Here is a 25,804-nt window from a genome sequence, read left to right on the forward strand (position 1 = left end):
AGGCTCTTAAGATTATGGGATACAGAATAATTCATCCAAATGTTTGATTTCAAAATAAAATGTAACACCCATATCTAAAATGCCAAATTCATTTGAAAGATTCAATAAAGTTACAGACAATATCTTTAATAACACTTTGCTCTATGTGTCCATATTGTGAGTGGTGAGGTGTGGGATATCAGTCCAGGGCTGTTTTGTTTTCATTTTTTTTTTTTTTTATCCCAGTCCAGAAGTTGCCTCCTACCTTGCCACATGCTCCAACCTTATCCTTTTGTTATTTGATGCTTGTATGTAGTTAAGAGAACAGGTTGATGACTGCCTTGGTGGAACAGCACACAGCCACAGATGGATACCCAGGAACCAGAGAAGAAATAAACAATTTCTTGATGAAAAAACACAAATAGATACACAAGCAAATTACCGTCGGGGTCAACACAAGCACACACAAACAACAACAAAACAAAACAGAAGTTAATCACTCAATCTGTTTTTTTCTGAGATGATGCTGGAGGCAACCAATTATCCCAGTAGCCTCCATCTGATCTAGCAAATGAAAACAGCACCAGTGTTTATCTTTGTCTGTGTGTGTCTGAACAATGGAGACAATTAGGGGTGTAGGACAAAATAAAATAATTCAATAAAGTTGCAAAATAATTGAGATAAGAGGGGCAGAATTTAAACAGCCAATGAAGCTGTACGTAAACGTTCAGCGGAACTCAGTGCTTTCAACCTTTGCAGAGTCCATTTACTGCAGTGCTCCAGGGTAAGCTAATGAGACACAACTGTGGGAATGAGACAGTGAAGACAGTCTGACAGCGATGTGGCCTCGAGTGGCCATGCCTGCTGGTGTTGCAAAAAAAATGGCTATTCAAGTACGAGTGCCCACTGTTTCCAAGGTCAGATAAAAAAAAAGGGGATGCATCTTCAAATACGAGTTGATCTGAAGCTTCTCCTGTGATCCACCTCACTGTATATGAATAGAGAGAAGACACCAATGCAGCCAAGTGAGAAGGAAAGCACTGAACTGAACGGATCATAGATTTGTGTAAAAAAGATTTCTTCAGCAGGAGCTTTGTGCCTTCTGCCATCATGGCTCTCAACAAACTGCCAACAAACATCTTAGACTACTTTTGGTGTAATTACGTCTCTAGTACCAATGTGTCAATGTCTGGTATTACTCTTTAGTCTTCAGTGTAAGCATGTACAGGCTTTGAAAACAACGTTCCTCTTGGAGAACAATAAAGTATCTATCTATCAACCTATGCAATTTTCCGCTCTCAAGCACATTACATTCCTTAAATGTCTTCTGTCCTCTTTGCTGTTTTTCTTTGACAGCTCTTTCATTGAATTGTGTGTACATTGTGTGTACAATGTTAGTCTTGAGGTCAGTCTTTCATTTTGTCTAGGTTAACAGAGAGGAAATAAAGCTTTGACTGGAATAATACTGACTGACTAAAACAAACTAAAGCCTTTGTCAAACTACACAATTTTAACGCCGATTTGAATCTGGGCTAGTCTGTATAGGCGCAGATTATCCTGTAGTGTGAACGGGCTGACGACTGATGACGCAATTTTTTCAAACATGTTCGATTTTGTCACCAAGACTGAAATCTAAGAGTGACTCTGGCAACAGCCAATGGGAGTTTAGATACAGGGAGAGTGTCTGAATCAATCCACACAATTACAAATTAAGTGAAAGAAGTATAATACAAAATTCTTCAGCAGTATTATCCTTGTAATAATGTCGCTTCAAAATACATTTGTAATGTAGACCTAAATGTAATCTGTAGCTACTGTACCATGAAGCAAGGAACAATAGAAAGGCTAATATGTAATTGTATTTACAGTGAACTGTTCTGACCAGTCTTGTAGTCTGTCTTAGGCTTAATGCTCCACAAAGGAGATATCTTAATGCTCTATATGAGCTCTATTTAATGCACCAATGTGCAGTGTCTCCAGTGTGAACATATAGGTCGATATAGTGAATATTTTAGTTTGTTAGACCAGTGATTCTCAACCTTTTTCATATCAAGGACCCCTAATTTAGTCCACATTAGAGCCACGGACCCCCATTTGATGAGATTTTGTCTCTTGGACCCAAATCTGAGAATATTTTTTATTGTTAGATATGATTTTGTCCAGAATCCCAAAAGTATCTCTATTGTACAGAGATAACAGTGAAATTATGATCAAAATAGTCATTCTTCTACATCCCCTAACTTCTTGTAAATTAAATAATGCTGAAGTTTAACAATTCATTAATTTGCTGGGGACCCCCTGGAACCCGCTCAAGGACCCCTGGTGGTCCCCGGACCCCACGTTGAGAACCACTGTGTTAGACCATCTATTTTGCCCATGCTTTTTGTAAACATGTCACCAATTGGTGAGAGAAAAGACTGTTTCACCCATTGAAACTTGATACTCCCCTCAGTCCCACACACAAGCACACAGATGTATGCACACATGCACATACATGATCATGTGCACATACACACACACGAGTATTCTGGTTTACAGCTGCATACGTACAACACTGAACAACTGCACACAGACATACATTCCTATGGCAAAAGAGCTGATGTGTGTGTGTGTGTGTGTGTGTATGTAAGTGCATGTCTTTAACAAAAAGTGCTTTAATGCCCAGGCAGCCTCTTAGAGCAATTTATCTTGGAAAGAGTGTCTGTTTGCAGAACTCAAATCATGGTCTTGCAGTAATCCCTTCATTTCCCTCTCAACAACATGTGGCACACAGCTTGTTGCCTTAGCCTCTCTGAGAAGAGAAAAAAAAAAACACTGTGGGACAAGGAGAGAGGCAAATTTATTGTTTGTTGTTTTTTTTTTACCTCACTTCCTCTCATCAAGTCATTTGTCGATGGTTTAATATTTGCTTTTGTCCCACATATATGTATATATATTCTTGGGAAAGTTACACCTCACAAAGTTGAGATATGTCATTAAAAGGACATTGCATCTAAGACCATGTGAATTTCAGACAATCAAACAATAAAGGCATATCCTTGTGATGTTAAATGAATTGTTTTAGCCAGTCTTTCACTAGCAAACTCAGGAAGTGAATTATGGGAGGTTGTGAAGAAGAGTGCAGGAGCAAGAGGGAGGTGAAGAAATTAGAAGCTAACTTCCAGTAGCTAGAACGTAAATGGTCATTTATTAGTGTTATGAATAATAGTTAGACGACTTGATGAAATGGATAAAATAGGGATTTAGAAGTCTGTAATGGATTGTCTAACTCATCATTTATAAAGGAAATACCAAACATGAAGCAGAAAAGAAATTGTACGATTATTTATGTCGCAAACCAGAAGACTTGAGGTGTCCATGGTGGAGTGTCCAATAGTTTTCTTTTTGATTTGATATCATTGTTCTAATGCAAAAATACCTTCTTCTTTTTAAGCTACTGATATTGTAATATAAATGAGAAGAGGCTTTAAGTTAGCAAAACACAACTTTGTTTACCAGTCGTTGCTGTTTCACACATCAGTACTGTGACTTGAAGGCCTGGTGCTGTGTAAAGCTTGTACATCCAAACAAATAGGAATTTCAATGATAAAGTTCAAATGAGCAAAGCTTCAACAGCATAGCTGCCTTTGTCAGAGTGTTGCTGGTGAGCATTTCTTTCCAGTTTCTGGTTAACTAAAGGTTGGCACAGCCAGCATGTTATTGGATGGACAAACCTCAGGCTTATAATAGGCACCAGTGTTTCCTCACTTTTCCTTACTGTGGTGTAACCGGCATGATGAAGTATTACTGTATCTATGGTGGAGGGGTTTTTTGTTTGTGTTTTGTTGTTAAATAGCTGTCAGCAGTGGGAGTAGTGCACGCCAAACTTTTTGAGCGGGCACAAACACTTTCCACAATGCAAATCAATAGAGAATTTAGATATTGACATCGTTCTCACCAGCGTGGCAACAGCTGCATTTCCACAGAGCTTTCTGTGGTGAGGCCAATTCTGTGGAGGGAACTTAGGAAAAAATTAGAAAGGGGAGGATAGATTATCAAGATGTGATCGGTTACACAAGCTAAAACTTCACTAAATATTTCAAGAAATAATAAAAACAAAACATTGTCTTTACATCTGAGAGATGTTAGATGTCAAATATCTGAGGAGACACATCCCACCTTAACTCAATTGGGCATGACTAGTGGCTGTCAGATTGGCAATTTTGGTGACTTTTAAAGTAATCTAATTAAAATGGTAATTGTTTAATTCATCTTTTACTTTGTTACCTTTATAGATGACACTGTTTGTATTGAATTAAAGTGTTGACATTTTAAATAAGTAAAGAAAGAACTAAATAAAGAGAGAAAGAACCAAGGAGGTTCTATATTAGATTCATTCATCAGCTGTTCCCTAGCCGGTGTCGCTTAATGATGACGTAGTTGGGCAAAAGTGAAGATTCCCTTTACGCCGAAAATCACCGGCTTAGCTCTGAGTTTTCACTAACTATCAGCGATAAATCATTTATACATCAAACCAGAGCCTACGGCATACGCGGTACAGTATAGGTAAGATCAAAGAATAAGGTAGTTGTTTTGGAAGTATAGCTTTGCATTGGTTAACACGTGTTACTGTCACTTTGCTCGAGCTCCTCTGTTTACAAACAGTGTTCCACGACGAAAACCATTATGTGTTTGGCGATATAAGCCGTATAATGCGTAATGCAACCCGTTCTTTATTGCACGAGAGCGAAATTTCCCTCAGTTTCTGTTACTGTCGTTTATGTTGAGTGGTTGCTAGCATTTTAATCGTGCCTTGCTGTTCGGCAGAGTTACATTCCTCTCAGAACAAAACTTTGGACATTTTCTGAATCGCGAGGGTCTTCTGGCAAAATCGGCATGCACGGGACGCACCAAACAGCACTTAATTTCAATAAAAATCTTCCAGGAGTGGTTGCTACCACTCACCACGGTAGACTCTGGAAGAGGCTTGTGGGAATAACAAGCGTACGAATCAATTCTAAAAGTTGGTTTTACCTGAAATAAGCGGTGCTTGGTCTCTTTGATGTATGCCGAATTGAAAAGTGGCTTCTGCCGATTCGTAAAAGGCCTTACGTCGTGTTGTACAAGGTCTGTATGTTTGCTATGTTTGCAAGGCAACATTAGACTGCCAGATTTCTGAATGGAGCTTCGGCGTGACCGTTTCTCCACACGAGACAGAGCGTAGCCTGGTATCACTTGTGCCTTTCCAGGTGCAGGCGTTACTGAGACTAATGAAGGACACTAGGACAGTACTGGAGAGCTAATAGAGCTGAGGAATGAGCTTTCTTCTTTCAAAAGGGGCCTCGTTTAATTTGCTATTCAGCAAGTCATAAGTATCAGTGCTCAGTGATCTCTACTTTGCTTAAGGGTTATGAATGGTATTTTGCTCATGCTCAAAAAATGTCATAGGGCTGTTTGGGTCTATTTTTCAGATACCAATAATGAAGTCTGTATATTCTATACTCAAATGAAAATACAAACAAATCATTTTGAAAATATATTAAATCCACCTGCTGTTAATCCCACCATAGTTTGCATTTTAAAGTCCCAATCCAGAATTTGTTTCAGTATATCAATCTATGGGAATATCCCTACATATAAAAAGTAATCTCCATCTTGGGTGAACATACATGAGTATAATATATCTGAATCTTGTCAATGTTGATAGCCCCATTGCTCTTCTATTTTTCTTTCTAAGTAGATTTTGTGGCTCAGGCATCTCACCAGCTGAGGTAAACTTAAGAGCAGGAGAATTTTGCTCCAAAGTGTCAATCAGCTGCATGTCAATTACTACTGGCTCAGTATGCAGGGGAGGGAGGGGAGAGGGAGGGGAGAGGGAGAGGAGGGGAGGGGAGGGGAGGGGGGGCTAAGTGCTGTTGTCTTCCTGGTTTTTCTCAAACTACCTACTGTGGCTTTTTTTTCACTTGTGAGATAAAGGAGAGATGAGGGATTGAATGTAGCCAAATCAAATTTCCATGAGATCATCTCTGATTGTTCCTCCAGACCAGAGGCACTGTTTCAATGAACAATGACTGTGAAAGAAAAAGATACCAAATGAAAATGAAATTGGTAAATGGCACTTTTTTTAGGATCACTTGTTTTTTTTTTTATCATTGAAAAGTTCCTTCAACTGTGTGCATCTATTTTGTCCCAAAGCAGGTGTTAAAAGGATGTTGTTAAAGATCAGGTTGCTATTCTGGTGTGCTAAAACACAGGCCTGGCTGCGTTACGAAGCATGCTGCTGTGGCCGGTCATTAGTATACAGGTAACTGATGAGTAAGTTTCTCTGCCTTACACTGCTAAGCCTGTACTTAGACTTAATAAGAGGTTGTGTACTGCTGCATTACAGTGCTTGGGCTGTGATGACACGGTTGCGTGGTGCTGGCCTGATCATTTACAACAGTCAGGCCCGGTGTGAACAAATGGGACTAAGAGGAAAACGGATGTTTAGCAATTATATAATCCTCATTCTGGTATTACGCCTAAATTGTAATCGGTATATTTCAGCAAAGGGAATAGCTAATCCGTTATTTTTACAGAGGTTTAATAATTCAGCATAGTGGCTGGCCCACTGGAGATCTACTGTATGTTTAGCTACCACCTACTAGGCCAATATGTAGCTACAGCATAGCAGAGTACAGACAGGCCTTTTGTGTTTTCATCTTCTCACAGCCAAGCCTTGTGAGGTTTCTGATGGTTTACAGATCCACTTTCCCTGCGGACCTTAAGAAAAGCCTCCCATTCACTCCCTGTGACCATAGCTCCTGCCCCCAGCGCGTTGATGCTAATGCCGCTGAAGGGTTCGCGCTGATAAATGTACAGCCTATCGAGGTAACTCCTGTAAAACCAGAACCACATGCAGGAGCACCCTATGCTAATTTCTTTTTGTTTGAGGCCGGATTGCTAGATATTTCCGAGCCAAGGCGAGTGGAGGTAGAGTATTTTAACAGTTTGGCTGTCACGTGAAGCAGCAGGCGGCTGTAGATGCCAGGAAAATGATGTAAGAACAGCAGTGGGAATTATGACCGGTCCGCACTGAGTTGGACACCGCTCCAGAAATTAGGCCCGTCAGCCTATGTGTTTTAGATAGAAGGTTTGACTTACGGAGACATGTACAGAATGGATTGGTGCCACACCGTCTCCATTAAAAGTTGATTTATCTACAGGATATTGAAAACATGGGGATTTTGGCCAAGGCTTCATGAGACAACAATCAACAAGAAAATGCAGTAATATTTAGCCTGCATGCCAAAGACAACGGCGGAGACACAAAGCACTGATTTGCTGGTGTCATGCCAAATCGGGTGGGATCATAAAGCAGACAACCAATCATATTGTAGGACTCAGACAGTCGAATATGCATCATACAAGGAAGCGACACAGCATGAGTATTGATTGGCCAGTGTCTGTTAAAGGCCTTGACCCAATCTTTTCTCGGTGCATATACAGTATAAAAACTTGGTTGTCTTGGTTAATGACAAACACCCAACAAGTCAGTAGCCTCTCTGGGAGTTTGGCTCATTGGTCACCTGACCCAGTATGTAGCGAGAAGACTGGCACCAATATCATCTCTGTAGATCGCGTCTGGTGCGCATGCTAACACTTTAGCATACAGTAGGGCTGAACAATTAATTGAAATTTTATCGAAATCGCAATATGGCCTACTGCAATTTTCAAATCGCAAGAGGATCGCAGAGATGTCCTGGCCTACACATCATATTTCGCAGACTTAAGAAAACATCTTTGTTTGGTACAGATCCCCGCAAAAAATCACACCATAATCATTTTAATACGTTTTTCAATGAAAATGAGAATAATGATGTAAAAATGATCATTCCCTCTAATATCGCAAGTCATATCGCAATTGCAATATCAGACAAAATAATCGCAATAAGATATTTTTTTCAAAATCGTTCAGCCCTAGCGTACAGTATGTTAAGTAGGCAGTTATTACGCAAAGTATGAAGAGATACAACAAGTCCTCTGAGATATGCTTTTGTGATGACGGGCTGTACTGTATAAATAAACTTGACTTAACTTGAAGATTAGCCTTGTAGAAGTCATAATCCATTAGGAATCCACAGCTTAAGAACTTCAGCTGTCTAGCTTTGCTCTCTTCCCATGTAAACAAAACAAGATGTGCTTGATGTCTCTTGAGAAGAAATCTGCCATTGAAAGTTTTTGTTGAATTTTTGGACAAATTACTATTAACTAACTAACTATCCAGCCTTAGAACTGCTACAAGTTCTCATTTTCTCACTTTTAGGATAATGCTAAATTTTTCCACAGGTCTTTGCCGCGATGCACGTGACGGTGCGGGAGATCCACGTCTCCTCAGGGCCCGAGCGTCAGTCTGCCTACTTCATGCGTGTGGATTGGGAGGGGCGGGACTTAGGCTCCGGGTTCCAGTTGCTGCTGACTGATGGGCAGGACGCTTGGAGAGGAGAGGGTAACGTCTCTCACCCGGTCCGACCTCACACCTGTCTGAGTTCTCGCCGTTCACCTGTCTGACCTCGCATATCTCCCCTCACCCGACGACACTCGCCCACCTCAGGACAAGCTCACCTGTTTGACCACACACACACACACACACACACACACACACACACCATTCTCACTTAACCTGCGCACATGTGAGAGGGCGCCCTCATTGACATTTATGTATTTATGTGCATTACTGTCCCTCACAGCTGTGAATGCACATAAATGTCAATGAGTCAATCACAATCAATGAGTCAATCAAATGTCAATCATAACACTTTGTGCATGTTATCCATGTCTGTAATTTGAATATATTTGATAAGATGTATTGATAATGTGAGTACAACTACACACACTTTTGTACATCCTATTATAAGCTGTATTTTCACATACCGTTTTTCTTTGTATTCTCACTTTTCCTTTAATTTGTCAGATTGCATATAGATCTTTTTATATATTACTTATATCTCAACTAGTTCTACTGCTAAATTGCCAAACACTCTTAATGTTGCAATATCCACCTTGTCATACATTCATTCTTACATTTCTAACATTTCTTTTGAGAGGTTCTGATTTGAAACTGCTGGTTGCATATGTTTATATGATCCCCCCCCCCCCCCCCCCCCCCTCTCTGTGCAGTGAGTGAGGCTGCCCTGCGCGGCGAGGCGGACGACCTGGAGATGCAGAAGGAGAGGTACATCCGGGACCTCCACCAGGCTCTGACCGGGACAGAGAGCCCCGACACGTACAGCTTCACCCTGACGCCCTCCCCGCGGGGCCTGGGCTCCAGCTTCACCCTGGCCTACGAGAAGGTGCAGAGGGACATCTCGGTGAGCGGCCCGCACACACACACACACACACACACACACACTGACACATCGTTAGGTTTGACTGACAACATTATCATCAAACTGCATATTTCTGCACCCATTTCCCATGACGTCAGCCCCCCTAAATGTCGATAACCCCATTTTCCTAATCTAAGGGTGCTTAAAAGACCCAGAAAACTACACAGAGCTGTTTTGATTGCGTAATCGAACCCAGGGAGTGATTAATAGAGTGTGAAGTGTGTATGCGTTGCCACCTGGTTGACATGGTGAAGGGGTTGCTGATGTTATAACTGTAACTCGAGCCATGCGGAGTGATATCGCACCGCGGAATCGGAGTAAATGTTAACTGACTTAATAGAATAATAACTAGACAAATAATCATGCAAGAGGATGGTGATGGGACACGTCCTGTAATCTGATCCAGCACCCAGCATGTAACAACGGCCTCCTGTCTATTTCAGATGTGTGGAACCATCTGTAGGTAGTTGATCCACTAGGCTGTCGCTCGGGCCCGGGTGTGATATTCATGAGCTTCGAGGAATCTGAATATTTTTCCTGGGATCGTCAAGTAACGCTCACTGCGACTACGGGGGAACTGTTCTCAGATCAGCACCCCTGCTGCTAATGGAGCTGTCGTGCGATAAATCTTCCCGCTATCATGAATCACTGGCTCTTCAGTGTCTCTCCCCCAATTTCCAGGTGTCTAGTCGTGATTTAGAGTTTCCCCCTAACGTTTTTGTAGTGATGGGCCTGGGGGGGGGGGGGGGGGGGGGTCATTTTGTGTTTTTGAACCCAGCTGCGCTCTTGTTTGCAGTTTAGCAATTTCAATGATGCGGTTTTGGAAAACCAAGCATGTTATGGGCGATTTCACTGCAGTTATCCTGTTTGTTTTCCATGAGCAATAAGGCCAAATGATGAATTTTTGAACATTCTTCTAAAAGGAAGGCAGCAGTGAGGGAGGAAGGGAATGCTGCATGGTTTTCTCAACAAATACAGACTTATTAGAGACTTTTCTGCTGTTGAGTTACCCAGCTGAATGTTGGTATGTGACCTTAGGATACTCATAGCTGCTATGTGAAAAATATGGCTTTGATGGATCTGTGCTTGCGTCATTTTGCCGAGTGACGACACAGTTACTATGGGGTTGAACAACATTCGACTTCTTTAGCAAAAAAGCAAAAGACCCCTGCTCACAGCTTAGACACGCACACACTCGCTCATTCGCGCGCGGCATTACGCGTACACAGAAACCTTGTTGCCATGGTAGCGATGACAGCATGGAAATCCTACTGCATCTGTTGCAGCAAAGGGGAAATGAATCGATGTTTCTGTTTTTAAAAATGAGAGTTTGAAACAGATTTTGCAGAAGTGCACTGGGACGTGTCAGCCGAGGTGTCCAGGGTTTTCTGTTGCTCAACATAACAAAAAAAAACAAAAAAAAACAGTAATTCATCTGTCATAAAGTTATGAGTCATAATGAAAGGCTTCCAGTCTAATGCCTGGTCATTCACCCCTAATAGCAGCTCACGTCCGGGGCCGAAAAACACCATGTGGAAATAAAAAAAGACCCCAGAAGTGAGACTCTCACACATGTGCAGGTGTTACCTGAGGTGGTTCGCATACCAAGCGTGTGTGTGTGTTTGTGATTATGCATTTTTGCCAGGACAGTCTCTTTAACACTGCTGTAAGCTGTTAGAACTCAAATAGAGATGTGTAAGATGTTTCATATTGTTATGACTGTGGCATGTGGTATTAATGTTGGCCTATTATAAAGTTCATGGTTGAAATTTGTTTCAAAAATGTCTTTTATAGTAATTCCAGTGAATTGAATTGATTTAAACACTAAAGCTCATCCCCACATAGTGTTATGATTTTGCCTATTGTCGACATAATCAGATGGTCATGGTGATTTCTATACACAATACAATGTATTTTTCAACAAATCCTTGTATTATGATAAACAACATAAAGACTATAGCCAGAAATCTTCCTATAGGCTGTCATGTTGGATTAGTGTACATATGAAGTGGGAGTTGGAGAAGGAGAAGGCGTGCTTGTGCTGGTAGTGTTACATAGCTAAGCAATCATTTGCCATGTGACTTCTTTTCTCATGGGGCCTGGTATGAAAATATTCACACTTTAGTCAGAATTTTGATTTTGTTCTCAGAATTTGATTTTGTTCTCAGAATTCTGATTTTGTTCTCAGAATTCTGACTTTAAACTAAGAATTCTGACTTGATTCTCGGAATTCAAATACATTTTTCACATGTGGCCCTAATCCTCTGCCGTACTTTGATGATAGAGTGTAGCTGAAATGTTTGGTCCTCTAGTTGTTGTTTTTTTCTACCTTTCAGTTTGTCTCTATGCCTTTTTGTAAAGAAGTGTTATTAGGTTTGGCTCTGTCCAGCTAAGTTTTTGGCACTGTGACTTTTTACTTCATCTGTTGTTCATTTATCATGCAATAACTGCGGTGTGAGGAAACTTTCATCTTTTTTATTTATCAATATGCCGGGATATTTAAAGTCGGCGTCCACCAGCAGTCACCCACAGCAGTAGTAAATTTACAATAGGTGGGGTTGCACACAGGAGTTTCTCCCCCAAATAAAAGTGTCCTGTAGTTAATCAGTGCAGCACTGAGTCAGAAACAGCATTTGAAACAGTAGCGTCTCTATGACGACTTGAGGAACCTTTGCCCACATCAACATTTCCTCTGCCAACATTGTCCAGCCAACCTGCTGGGGTCTCATCACTGCACCAGTCAATAGCATTAGGCTCTGAATGTTACTCACCAATCGTTTTACAACCCAGATCCCTAATGTGGCCAGTCAGGTGACAGCCAAAGTCCTCACTGGTTAATATGTTTCTGGTCAAATTGGAAACAGTTAATAGCTTAATACCAACTAAGAGCATATGATGAGGTGACAGCTAGAACTGCTTGCCAGAAGGGCTTGGGAGAAGTATTTCCATTCGAGCAGTATTTTAGTCCGCTGTTTAGTCTGAGGTTATTTACTTAATATTGCCGAGAGGCGATGAAGTAATAGCTGGCAGATATTATGCGCTTGCAAATTGCCCAGCTTGACGGAGAGAAGCGCAGGGCAGGAAGACACGAGAGAGAGAGAGCGAGCAGCGGAAAAGATGAGGACGGGTGAAAAGGGAAGAGAATATGTGAGAGAAAAAGTTTGGTTCCTGTCCCACGCTGACATTGTTCTTGCTTCCCTTTCAGCAGAGCGCTTACATCAGATTTCTTAGTTCTTACACTTAAAAATGTAATTATCTGTTGAAGACTTAAGCACAACATAAGTGATTTTACACTTCCAGTCAAAAGTTTCGAGACACCTCACTGAATGCTTGCATGTTTTTCATTCTCTTAAAGCCATTTTGATCTGAAGGCTTCTGCTTAAATGCTTGAAATGTGTTTCTTAGACAAATATAAATAGTGAAGTTGATCCTATGTGTGAATTTCTTTCCAAAGCCTTTGCCTTTCCATCAAGGCGGCTGCTTTAAAGAATCTACAATATAAGATAGTTTTTTGGTCACTGCATCATTCCATTTGTGTTATTTCATAGTTTTGATGTCTTTACTGTTATTCTAAAATGTGGAAAATAGTAAAAATAAAGAAAAATGTGGTGTGTCCAAACTTTTGACAGGTAGTGTAAATGTTATTCCTATAACCCGAGTAAAGTCTACAATTTGATCAATAATGTACAATGAATGTTCTAGCTTATTGTAATGCCATTGCCTGTTTCTGTGTTTTCTTTTTTTTTTTTTATTTTAGCATCTACAACCTTTTTGTTTTTATAAAGACGGGGTTCAGCAAATGGAAAACTCACACATTCAGAAATGTGTGTGCAGGTGCGTCGAGAGAAAAGCAGTAGACTCAACAATGGAAAAAAAAACTGCAAACGTCTGACGAGGGTCTAGCTGGACCAAAACATTACTCTGAAATAAAAAAAAAAAAAAGGTGTCGCATTGCTAAGTAGCAGAGTGCGGGAGAAAGCCTTTCCTCGTATAAATCACGGGCAAATAAAATGAAGAATCAGGTGTAAATGTTTACATGCCTTGATTTGCTGTGTGGATGGACTGCTGTGTTAGAGGTTAACTAAATACCAAACCCAGCCGCGTCTGTCACCAGCTTTTTTACTGTTTATCTCCCTTATCCAGTCTGAGCAGCCACACACACACACACACACACACACAAGCGTACGCATGCAAACACACAGCTGCCATCTCCCATCCCCAGAGGTCAGTTATTTGGGGAGCCGATGGTCTGAGAGGTCAGCGGCTCTTATCTGTGTGTAAACATGGTGAGGCCATGTGTGACGAAAAACTTTGGCTCCCAGGTGACAGCGGGGCTGAAGTGTGTGAGCGTCAGTGAAGAGGTCAAACAGTTAAGAAGAGGAGTGGAAAGTGCCAAATCACATTATTATTATATTCTCTTATTAGAGAATGTCAGAGCTCTTTTGCAATTTTCTCACTTCTCTCCCTCATCCATTCCCTCCTCCAGTTCAGGCTGGGTTCCGTCCTGCTGGATGCCGTCCCGGAGCCGGCGGAGACCGTGAGAGAGTTACTGATTCACGGTCTGGAGAGGGGAAAGACACTGGAGCGCCACAACCAGAAACTCCAGGAGGAGAACCAGAGACTCAGAAGAGAGCAGCAGCACATCACCGCAGAGTAACCATGCATGCACACACACACACACACACACATTCGCAAAACACAGGACAACCAGGGTTCCCACTGGTAATGGAATTTCTGCAATATCATGAGAAGCGTTTTCCAGATGCGGAGAGTCGGGGAATTTGGTGAATTCTCCGGTAGTTAGGGAATATCAGGGGATTTTGCAAATTGGTTACATCTACAGGAATATGCCAGCATGTATTTTACAACATGTTTCACACATTTATGGCATCAGATGGTGGTTTTTCAGTCGGTTTTCTACATTGTGTGGAATCTAGACTGAAAAACAACACTAACAAACCCAGGAAGGAATGACATTTTCGGGGCATTGAAGCGCTCCCACTTAGTTATGGAGAGTCGTGGGAAAAAAAAATATGGGATTTTTACACGAAGGCGACGGTGGGAACTCGGCACAACACAACTTTTAACAGCTTAAGTTTTGATTTCCCCAAAATCCAGTACGCCTTCCCTTCTGAGTTATTACCCAATCCTCATAACGGTCGGCAGGGAGGGGCCGTCTGCCTCCGACTGTATGTCACATTGAGCTATGAAGTGATGTCATACCGGTGTGCACGTGTGTGGGAGGCTCCAGCACACCCAGCAAAACTGAGAGGGGCCCCAAACTAACTGACTGCACATTTCTTTCAAGGATATATGAATTGGTACTTCAGTTTAAGTTGACAGCTAAGCAACATAATACAATAAACAAGTAAAGAAAGGAACAAAACTAGAGAGACAATACATACTGTAGATAATAGGTTGTTACAGAACTGTGTTACAGTACATGTATAACATCACCATCTGTTCTTAATGAGTTATTTTCCATGAGCTGTATAAACTCTCCTCAGATTTCAAAAAAGATCTCTTGCTTTGCTTTGATGGTAAACAATGGCTCACACACACACACACACACACACACACACTCACACAAAAGTCGGTGTCGAGGGGGAGCTCACCTTGACTGATTATTTGGGTTTGTAATCAGCCTCCCGACTGCAGCATCCATCACCGATTTAGAAATATGGGTATTATGTTTCTAGTGGGGAAAACACCCAGGTCTTTCACGGTGACCAGAGTGAACTGTGCCGGTGGCCTTTGCGGCTGATGAAGCGGGGGGGAAGGCGGGGTCGAGTGAAGGAAGGAAGCGGGATTTGCCGATTTTAATATTTCGATGCCGTGTATTGAAGGATGAAGCGCTACGCCGGTGGGAAGGAGGCGCTGGAGGCAGACCTGTACTCTCGGTTCGTCCTGGTCCTCAACGAGAAGAAAGCCAAGATCCGCAGTCTGCAGGATACTGTAACACACCTACAGGAGGCCAGGTACGTTGGTTTATATTTAGTGGATGTTACAGTCTTTTAGTCCCCCTTGGTTTTTAGATTCAAATATTCAAAGATGTGAAATCCTTGCCCAATAAATCCCCCAAGAGCCTTTGACGTCAATTCTATCCGGCATGCCTCTGATTCATCCGCTTTGTTGTGACAGTCATGTGATTTCAGATAAGTTTCACGATTATGTAACTTTCAGCAAAGGGTCACCGACATCAGCATATGTGTTCAAGTGTGTTTTTCTCTTTTTGTGGCGCTCTGCTGCAGGAGTTCGGACGGGCAGAAAAAGAGGGGTTCAGTGAGATCGAGCCGAACCCCAGGCCAGGAGGAGGCGGATGAGGAGGACGAGTATGGAGGCAGCACCGACGAGGAGCCAGAGGGAGCGCAGCCTGCCCCCCCCGCCTCCACCTCCACGCTACCGTCCCAGGGTGAGGACATTGTAGATGAAGCCCCCCCCCCCCCCCCTCCCCCTGGACTCTTGCTTCCAGTCTCCCAAACTGGTCGTGTGCAGAGTGGGCTTAAGAGTAATGACAATGTAGCATGTGTGTGATCGCCCTCCTGGAGTGTGTGTTTACTTGAGTGCGTGTGTTAATTTAGAGAGCAGGGACAGGACACCGGCCCATCTCATCTCATCTCATCTCATCTCATGAAAACTATGTGGGGGTCCTGATGAAGATTTCTATGTATAGAGACAAAGAAGAGGATGTTCTGTATCAAACAGGCTCCTGATTGGCTGCCTGTTACTCTGGCTCTACACAAAACAAACCTAAGTAGCGAAACTTAACATTAATCCCCTGTGGAGACAGATAGCAGGTGTGAGGTCAAGAAAAATGAGGATTAAAACAACAACCATCCATTCTATATGTAAGTGAGCAACACACAGTAGCTGATTCTGTACACAAAGTAGCATTGAAAACAGGTAGGGTGATATATTTCTATACAGGAAATCTATATTCATTAATTTGGCTGGTCAAAATTATTCTCAGCTGGTAATTTTCTTTTTTTGTTTACCATCCCTTGGCAGGTGAGGCGAAAAGTTAAAGGAATAGTTCACCCAAAAATGAAAATTCTGTCATCATCTCCTCCCCCTCATGCCAGTTGAAACACAGGTGAAGTTTGTCCATATAACACACAGCCGACAACTGACAATTACAACACTAGAATGAAGCTTTCATTTAATTCATTTTCATTGTGTGGGTAACAAAAATAGGAACAAATAAACTTGTGAAACGGGAACTTATGAAAAAGGGAAAGAAAATGGGTTGTGATACTGTCTACGTATTTACTCCATAAATAAATGAATGGAATGACGCCGTTACGGAGGGAAGAGTTTTCAGACAAGAAGCTTCAAGGATCATCTACATAAAGTACATAACTACACCTTTTTAAAAGAAATGCATGTAATCTATAAAAGCCAAAGGGTTGCTGAACAGGAGGCCCCATTCTCCAAGCATCACAGTTTAGACCCAGAATGCTTTCCCAGTGGGGCAGCCATATAGGAAGGAAGTGTCACACAAGCTAAATAATTGGAGGCAGAATCTGTGAACTAACAGTCCTGGTTGATGCTCTTAAGTTTCAGCTCTCATGTACCACTTCTTTCTGGGAAATCCATAAATCCATTGGGGGCAAAGTGGAAACCCAAAACCTCATGGCCATCTCTTTTTCTATGTAGTTGGGCCCCAAAGTAAAGTGCAAAAAAAAAAACATACAGTACCTGACTGTATGTAGGTCTAGCATCTGAAATTACATCACACCACCTTCATAATTAGAAGTATAAATTTGTCATTTTTGTTTGAAACTGTATCTTATCGGCTGCTTGAGGATGTTTATAGTGCCTGCATGGCTTTACGTTGTGATTTAAAACCCGCTGTGTACCTGCCACCCGGAGGTTTCTCATGTTTTGTAAAATATGACTGATTTTTTTCGGAGCTGTTGTCATAGGAGCGCAGTGTTGTACGTGCATCAGTCAGACTTCTGTGTTATTCCTGCCCAGGACCCAACCATGACGCCACTGAGAAATGATGTCATCGAGAGCAGCGGGCCTCTGTGAACTGACAGCTCTAGGTACCGCTAAGGAAGACAAGCAGCTCTGACCTTGGCTTTGCACTGTGTCAGCCTCTAGATTGAGGCCCTGAGAGGATTGGATGTGATTAATGTGCCAGGAGTAGGCTAAATGTCTGTAATGCAGTTGCGCCTTACCCTAAAATAAGTTTGGGTAGGACATAAGTTATTCAAAAAAAGAGGTTAATGGGCAGAGACGAAAGTGGAGTGTGACGTTTCCAGGGGAGTTTTTTTTACCCTCCTCTCAGCAGTTGACTTTCCCGATTCGCGAACATTTTTTCCAGTCTCTCACACAAGCTAAAAAACCCTCCGTGGCCATGGTTTTGGGTCGGTGTGTGATACGTCAAGTGCTCCTGGGCTACGTAGGTGTCCTCACTCCCCGGGCCTTTTCCCCCTCCGTCTGTGCCCTGAGATTGATGAGGAAAAGCTCATAGGTTTCTGTGTTCTTTCCGTTGCCACGACAATGACTCAGATGTGCTGTGTGTTGCCAGTCGGGGGCCGACAGAGGGAGAGGGGAAGAGGTGAAGTGACTTTCTCTTATAGGGAATTTGTGGTGTCGGTGTGTGTGTGTGTGTGTGTGTATTGTGTAGTGGCGTCTGGTAGGAGAGGCATTCCCATAACTGAGAAGTCACGTGATTATTTTTCTGTCTCGCTGACACCTGTCCGCCCTTTGTTGCAGTTTTACTCACTCCTGCCATTTTGACAATGTGTTGAATGGGGCCATTCAGTTTAAAAGACTGCTTTTACAGACTGCGGTAAAAGTCATAATATCTGTAGTAAATATGCGAGACCGTGTGGTATTGAAATGAAGGAAATGCATCAGCGGAGATAAATATAAGCAAAAGGAAAAACACGTAATTCTAGGGGATGAGTCCACATTTTCCCCACTCCGCGTTCCCCCTTGGCCTTTGATCCTGGGGGCGTTTGCGAGCCATCTGCCGCTCTTCTGTTGTCCCGCGCGCGCTCGTCCCCGGCATCCCCTGCTTTTTAAGGACAGAGGGAGAAGGGGAGGAATTAGAGAGGCGACGAAAAGCGAGACAAGACGGAGCTGAGGAGAGAGGAGAGGAGGCATGACCAGATGTCGGTGGCGTGCCGTCTGCCATTCAAACTGGAAGAATGGCGTGTAAAAAAAAAGTTCATACCAGACAAGCACTTTCTGAACGTGTGCATTATATAACCTACTGTGCATCCCGATATTAGGAATGAAATGGGGCAATTTGTTCCATTTTGCTTAGTCATTTACTTGGTTTAAGCTACAATCAGACACCTATTCCTCTTCTACAATAGACTATTCATTAGAAATGCTTGAAAGTGTAATTCAGATGTACAGTATCTAGGCTGGAAACCTGACTGACTCCGGTCTACTCCTCAGAACCCTGTAACCCGAGCCCATTGGACGACAGTCTGAATGACATCACGGATGTGGCGCCCTGTCGCAAGCGGCGCTTCCGTCACCTCCGGGCCCCGGACCTCAGGGCCCCGGACCTCGTGGCGAAGCGACCGAGCCCACAGACGTCCCAGAGACAGAGGTAGGAGACACCCAATCTGCATGACGTGTCTGCACTGCAATACAGCCAGTGCACTGTATGGAACACTGCGCTAATGCTAATTGCATCTGTTTGTACATATTTATTGTCTGGGTTTGTTTTAACAATGCATGGAAAGAAGTTCCTCCTAGACATTAGCCACCTCCCTAATGGTATAAACTCAGTTAATGTCTTTCTTAGATCAGTTTACTGGCTTTGTAGCCAGTAAACGGCTCATTTAGCTGTCCTCAAATCTGTTCATTTTAGCAAGGGTGTAACATCTCTAACCCCAAATAGCACACAAACATAGACTGTACATGTACATTACTGTTGCCACTGTAACTTAAGTGTGCCTCTCCTTTTTTTGCTGTAGAATTCTAAAGATCTCGATGAGCTTGCGCACCTGGCGTTGGTCTTATCTGCGTAAATAACTGCCAGCTTGTCTGTCCGTTTATCTCAGTTGGTTTCTCACCCCGCCTCCCTCTCCTCCCTCGCCTCCCACTTCTCCCCCCGTGGTGTCCCCTCCGAATGGGAAAATCAAACGTCATAAAAGTTTCCTGTCGGGGATCTCCTTTGTGTCGGGTAATTACACCCAATCTGCGGTCCCTCTCAAAGATGTTAAACCCCCTGGGCCTGGAAAATCACTGCTCAAATGAGATTGGAGCTTGACAAGCCCCCCCCCCCCCCCCAAATTGCCGTCACTGTATGTGAAGAAAGAACTCGTATGCGTGGTGGCAGTCTGTCGTAAAACCACTGATTGACCGGGTTCGACCACAACACAATCAGTGAGAACGTGTAACGTGTAAATATGTGATGGAATGTGAGTGAATGGATGTGTGTGGGGTGTGTGTGAGAAGATGTGTCGCTACCAAAGACTACCAACACAGTGTTTGGAATAATAATACATTTTATGCTTAAAAAAGAATTAGAAAATGAATTAGAAAAGGATAAAAAAAGGAAATATACAAGAAATACAAAGATAAAGGACACATTAAAATGAGTTCCTTGAACAGGTCGTATCACAGTCTTGGAGCTCTAATGGCAATCACTTGGTCAAATACAAACGTCCAACTGTAGGGTTTTGCAGGGAGGAGGCAGACTCTCTCTGGCCCCCGAAGAAGCTCTCATGTTCATATTTTCATAAACTTGTCACCACACACTTAGCCGTATGACATATACAGTACGTGCCACAGTTGGCCCGGGAGCTGAGGCCATGTCACCACTCTGGCACTAGAACAGGAAAAGCTACTACATCACTGTCCTCAGAGGAGAGGAGAGGAGAGGAGAGGAGAGGAGAGTGGGACATGTAAGGAGGACAGAGGTGCTTGAAGAACAAGAGCGGACAGGCAAAGTATTCGGCCCGAACAGCGGTGTCACCTTGTTCCAGTTACCCGCTCTCGCACTCTCACACAAGTTTCCACTCCTGTACCTCTTCTATCAGATCTAAAGAAAAAGCCCAGCTGTCCACCTCCAGGGCCCATCGCATTTACAGCATTCCACTGAGAGAGGGGAATATCATATTCACCTCTCTCAGTTTATTGGTAGTAAAAGAGCACCGTTGTCCTGCAGGATCTCTGGGTTTATGATTCCCGCTGCTGGGCTCGTGAACTCAACCGCTTCAAGATTCTCTCTTTCTGTTTGACTGCTCTTACTCTCTCTTTCTCCGTTTCACTTTCGTTCTATCTAACCACACACACACACACACAAACACACATGTACTGCCTTGGCTTTAGGCAGGCCAGCTGGTGATGAGGAGGCCGGTACAGTTAGCCTAAGGAGAAATACCTTCTCCACTCAAGACTTCATGTGAATGAGAGTGGGGGAAAAAAACATCAGACTGAAAGGGCTATATCAATGTTGTGTTCTCATTAGCACCGAATAAATTCTACTATTGAGGAGAATATTAATCTTTTTTGGATATTGCTGAATGTCATTATTTCTAAGGGCTAAACAACCAGCAGCAGGGGGATTTCTAAAGAGAAGGACCACGCGAGCCAAAGTCGGCCACCAGCCTCAAAGAAACACTTATGCAACTTTTTTTTTTTCTTCTTTCTTTTTATTTCTTTTTTTTTTCTCACACACTCGTCTCCATAGTGTCCATAGTCCCTGTATCTCCGTCTCAAAGTCGGGCGCCCGGACAGCTCTGAATCCCCCCCCCCCGTTGCCACACATCCAAAAAAAAAAACCCTCACAATACTGGTGTCCTTGTTGCCCGTATCTCTCATTTGCCAGTTTTTCTTTCTGGACGTGGCCATTTAGAAAATAATTCCAAAGACATGTCTCAATCTGACACTGTTTTTGTAGCCCCCCCCCCCCCCCCCCCAGCCCTTTCCTTCCAAGAGAGCGTGAATATACTTTACCCCCGAGTTTCCCCAGAGTGCCAACGACTGTAAACTGTGCCACATGCAGATGGCCATAAGTGGTGCCATCCATCCCCAGCTGCTCTCGGTGCCCATTACCAGCCCTATTAGCAGCTCTGCCCCCGCTCCACAACAAGAACCAGCAGTGAGCCCGGTCGGCAGCTGCGGCCCGGGTGTTTTTTTTTTTTTTTTGATCGCCCCGGTGGCTCGGTGCGGGACCTGCCCTCCCCCCCCCCTCGGAGCTGGCAAAACACCCCCCCGGAGACCCCGCCGATAGAAGAGAAGCCTTTGTCTGTCCCAGGGGGAGGGAAGAGAAAGGCTGCTGCGGGTTGGCAGTCCGTACGCCGTATCACCGTATCACTCGCCCCATTCACCTTTCTCTCATCTCTCTCATCTCTCTCTCTCTCTCTCTCTGTGTGCAGGTCCTCGGCAAAGAGGACAGGGAGGAGGAGAAGCAGAAAGAAGGGAAAAGAGAGTGCCGAGGCTTAGATGAAGGCCAGGCAAAAGGGGAAGACGAGGAGTCGGGGATGTGGACAGACTTAACAGAAAGAGTGTGTTTATTTACCTCCGGGTCGCTCGCTCGTAAAAGGAGGAGACGGGCCGGTTAGCCTAATGCCCAGATTCTCGTTTCTGACTGGATGCAGTGCCTATCAACGCATCATTGAGATCAGCGTATGCTCAGAAGATGATTTTCCCATGATAGAAGGAATTAAAAGGAGCTTGCATCTGTGTCTCTCTCTCTCTCTCTCTCTCTCTCTACTCACACACACAGGTTCTGTAAACTATCAAACATAGCTCCTAGCCACGACAGATAATCACTACAAGACCTGGGACCGACGCATTATACCGGGTTCACGTCGGTTTTATAAACGAGACTTGGGCACAGTTGGTGTATAGGCTGTGTGTCCCCCTCTCTTAACATGCTCCACGTGAGCTGTAAAAAAAACAGAAAACAAAATCCTCCCGTTAACATTTGTGTGAGATGAGACGTTCTTTTCGGGGGCCTATGGATTGGTGGATCGGGGCGATTGAGGGCCAGGTATAATCACGCCTAAACTACAAACCAGGCACGTACCAGCCGCTCTGGTATGTCCCCAGACCCGGCTATGTGTGGGGGCTCCTGCCTGTGCGCCCCCCCACCCCCACCACGCCTGAGCTTAACCCCACCTCTCGGGGGGCTCGAAATGCTCACCTCACGTCCCCTCCGCCATGTGTGTGTGTGTGTGTGAGTCTCTGGTGGTCTTCTATGGCACTGTGTTTCAACATCTAACCCCCCCCCCCTTTCCCTTTCCCTTCCCCAGTGAACACATCTCTTGTTTCCTCTTAACCGGTTCCAGCAGGGGAGGCGGTGTTTTGTCATACAGTTGGTAATGATTTAAACAAGCTCAGGGCCTATACCCCCCCCGACCCCCCACCCCACCACCCACCCTTCTCCTTCTCACACCGTTCCCACTCCCGTGGCCTTGTTCTGAGGAGGAGGGGGGGGGGGGTCTTTCTTCTCGTTCCCAATTGAGCTAATCGCCATTACAGCGGGGGCTCGGATTGGCGGGAGAGGTTGGCAATCGCAATCGTTATTTCCATGCGGTCTGAGCTTTCATGTCTTTGAAAACTGATTTTGGGGGAAATAAAGCTTAAAGATGCCGATATGGCTTGCGTGTGGTCTTTGGAGTATGCTAGACTCAGATTCGCCGGGCGTTCACCTGCTGGCCTCCGTTCATGTTTTCCTTCTCCCTTGATTTCCTCTCCTCCTCTTCTGTATCTTTGAAATTACGAGTGTCCTGATTCATACGCAGACATGATAGGATGCTGTCATGTGGCAGGTAAGGCAAAATATACCTGTTAGAAACATGCTTGTATATGAGAATTTAAGGGTTTACGTAATGTTAAGAAACACACAGGTAGTCAAATCCAGCGTTTGATGTAGACCACTTAAGGTGGGGGAGCTGCTGAGCCACGAGTACACACACACACACACACACATAGACACACACCTACCTATGTACACACAGGTATAAACCTTGCCCATGTGTTTCTAGTCTGGGTCCTTATGGGCCACATGATACACTTCCTGTCTCAACAGGAAAACTCTGCTGTAAACCAGCCTCATTAGCCCGCTGACCTGCTCTCTCTCTTTCTCTCTCTCTCTCTCTCTCTCTTCTGTGTGTGTGTGTTGCACAGGAGTGACTCCCCCGTGGCGGCCGCTTCAGCAGCCAATAAGCGGCAGACGCCCCAGCGCTCGACAGACGCTGCGGCAACAAGCCCGACCGCAGAGGACCTGTTTGAGGACTTCTGACCCTTCGCTTCCCAGCCGTCTCTCTCTCTTTTTATCATCCTGTCTTTCATCTCTTTGTGACGCTGTCCTGTACACAGGGCTAGAAACGATCAGGACATCAGTTTATAATGTAAAAGTGATATTTTTATAATGAATTATCATAAAGGTAAATAACGTAAGTGTGACTTCTGGTTAGCTATGGGTCATGGTTTTTAATAACTTATTTATGAGGAATTCCATCTGCAAACTCATAGTTCTCCAGAATCATAATGCTTTTTTAAATATAGGAAATATTCTCATGCTCTTGTTTATTGATATATTTTGTAATGTGCTTTTATGAATTTGTGGTGTTGTATGTAAGTGTGATTTATGTGTATTTGCAAAATAACGGTCTTGCCATTTTAATAATCCTCCTTGGATGCGATTATTAATTAAACAAAGTCTAAATTTGTGTTGGTTTTTGTTGGTTATTTTGTATTTATGTTATTTTTTCTGGTGTCTTTGATGCTGCTGCTCCTTCTGTTGAAGGTATAATTGTGTGTGTGTGTGTGTGTGTGTGTGTGTGTGTGTTTGTATTCTGGTCTCTTGCTCTCCCACACAATCTCTCTCTCTCTCTCTCTCTCTCTCTCTCTCTCTCTTCTCTCTCTCTCTCTCTCTCTCTCTCTCTCTCTCCCACCCCCTCTTTCTGCCGCTCGGTCTCTCTGCCTCTTTCCCTCACAAACACAAGATCCTACTCATCACATTTCCTTCCTCTATCTCTCTCTCTCTCTCTCTCTCTCTCTCTCTCTCTCACTTTCTCTCCATCTCTCTCTCTCTCACATACACACACCCTGCCTCTCCTGTATTTCACACCCTCTGCCTCTGTCTCTCTCTCACACACCCACTCTCTCTCTCTCTCTCTCTCTCGCTCTCACACACACACACACACACTGCTGGGCGGTATTGGTGCGCCCCTCCTCTTCCTAATGGCTGGATAATAGCGGGTGTAAAGTGGATTTGAACTTGCAGCCGCGGCTGAGAGGTGGAAGAGAGGTCCGACACCAGAACTGCTGTGTGCGCGGGGAGCTGATGAGAGAGAGAAGAACGAGAGAGAGAGAGAAGAAAGAAGTGCCATCACACCCTGGGCAGCGGGACCTCCAGGACTTTCAAATCGACGCTCCTAAGACGCGGCGTGCTATAAACCTGATATAACTGGATTTTTTTTTTGGAGTTCTTAGGACTTGCAAGGTATGGTTGAAATTGTATTATTATTGCACTGTCAGTATCTACAGCTTGATTTTTCATCTAAGGAGATTTAAAGCAAATTCGATATCTCTGATAGCTTTAAGATGATTTTTTTTTTTTTTAGAGAAGTATGCTGGATGGGGCTCCGTGGTGGGGCGAGCTTGACTTTTTGGGTGGGCACTGGGAATCTTCCCACGCCGATAAGCGAGACAGATAAGGGCCGCATTGATAAGGGCTGACACTCGGGACCAGTTGTATGTCCATTTACATCCAGCAGCAGCGAGCCCGAACACTCGATCACTTGATAAGGTTTATCATCGCGCAGCTGCGTTCCCAAGTCGTCCGGTGCGCCTACTGCTACAGCTGCGCTCCCTACTCACTTCATTTTTTTTTTTTTTATTCAATTCAATTTGCTTCATTGGAATGGATGTCAGGTGACAAGTATTGCCAAAGCATCTTAATAAAAGTGAATATATATAATAGCAATAAATGAATCCTATGCAATATTCATGTTTTTTTTATTCTTAAATGAGCCTGTTACTTCTAAGCTACTAGACTGACTAGAAGTTGATTTTGTTGTTGTTGTTGTTGTTGGTTTATGAGTTTGCCAGCATGCCAATCACCTCACTTATGTTTCATATAGGTTGAGTTGAGATGATTCCGCACATCAGACACCTGCTGTGGCTGGTGTGTCTGTGTTCTGGCCTCCCTCAACAAGGTGAGTCGCGTTCAGTCTAGTCGTGTAAATCCAAACTCTGTCACCTCTCCTTCTCCTTCCCCGTGGTCTTCCTCTTACATAAACTAATGACACACATGCACATCGTGCATCCAAGTCTGAGGAAGTGGAAACTGGTCATTAGTTCCACGCAGGAGGGAGAGAGACAGGAGATACTCTCCTCTAGCACCATACATCAACTCCAAACACATGCTTCCACTAATCCCTGGTTAGACACACACACACACACACACACACACACACACACACGTCCAATTGCCTGCATCATCTTGTAGCAGCAATCAGACTCTGGAAGCCACTCACACACCAAATCAA

The 25,804-nt window shown here is 43.8% G+C and overlaps 1 protein-coding gene across 2 annotated transcripts; it reads left to right on the forward strand.

The window, feature by feature from the left end:
* Positions 1–4,401: 4,401 nt before the first annotated feature.
* Positions 4,402–23,920, forward strand: xrcc4 (X-ray repair complementing defective repair in Chinese hamster cells 4). Of its 2 annotated transcripts, none has more exons than XM_071544014.1 (8): positions 4,402–4,524; positions 8,287–8,446; positions 9,118–9,308; positions 13,813–13,979; positions 15,173–15,304; positions 15,578–15,738; positions 18,744–18,900; positions 23,436–23,920. In XM_071544014.1, the coding sequence occupies exons 2-8, from the start codon at positions 8,299–8,301 to the stop codon at positions 23,548–23,550; spliced, it is 1,071 nt and encodes a 356-aa protein (XP_071400115.1). In that variant the 5' UTR covers positions 4,402–4,524; positions 8,287–8,298; the 3' UTR covers positions 23,551–23,920. The 2 variants fall into 2 exon arrangements, with proteins under 2 accessions (XP_071400115.1, XP_071400116.1); XM_071544015.1 differs by lacking the exon at positions 23,436–23,920 and adding an exon at positions 21,680–21,871.
* Positions 23,921–25,804: the final 1,884 nt, after the last annotated feature.

Source organism: Centroberyx affinis, unplaced genomic scaffold (genome assembly GCF_046629955.1).
Source record: "Centroberyx affinis isolate AG114_WGS23_722 - 3 ecotype Tasmania unplaced genomic scaffold, CSIRO-AGI_Caff_v1 ptg004433l_1, whole genome shotgun sequence".
NCBI classification, from domain to species: Eukaryota; Metazoa; Chordata; class Actinopteri; order Beryciformes; family Berycidae; genus Centroberyx; species Centroberyx affinis.

Bases quoted from the DNA above. Each gene is read 5' to 3' on its own strand.
- xrcc4 (XM_071544014.1), top strand. From the start codon at position 8,299: ATGCACGTGACGGTGCGGGAGATCCACGTCTCCTCAGGGCCCGAGCGT. The intron at 8,447-9,117 runs GTAACGTCTCTC...CTCTCTGTGCAG, and splicing joins GGACGCTTGGAGAGGAGAGG to TGAGTGAGGCTGCCCTGCGC. The intron at 15,739-18,743 runs GTGAGGACATTG...TCTACTCCTCAG, and splicing joins CTCCACGCTACCGTCCCAGG to AACCCTGTAACCCGAGCCCA.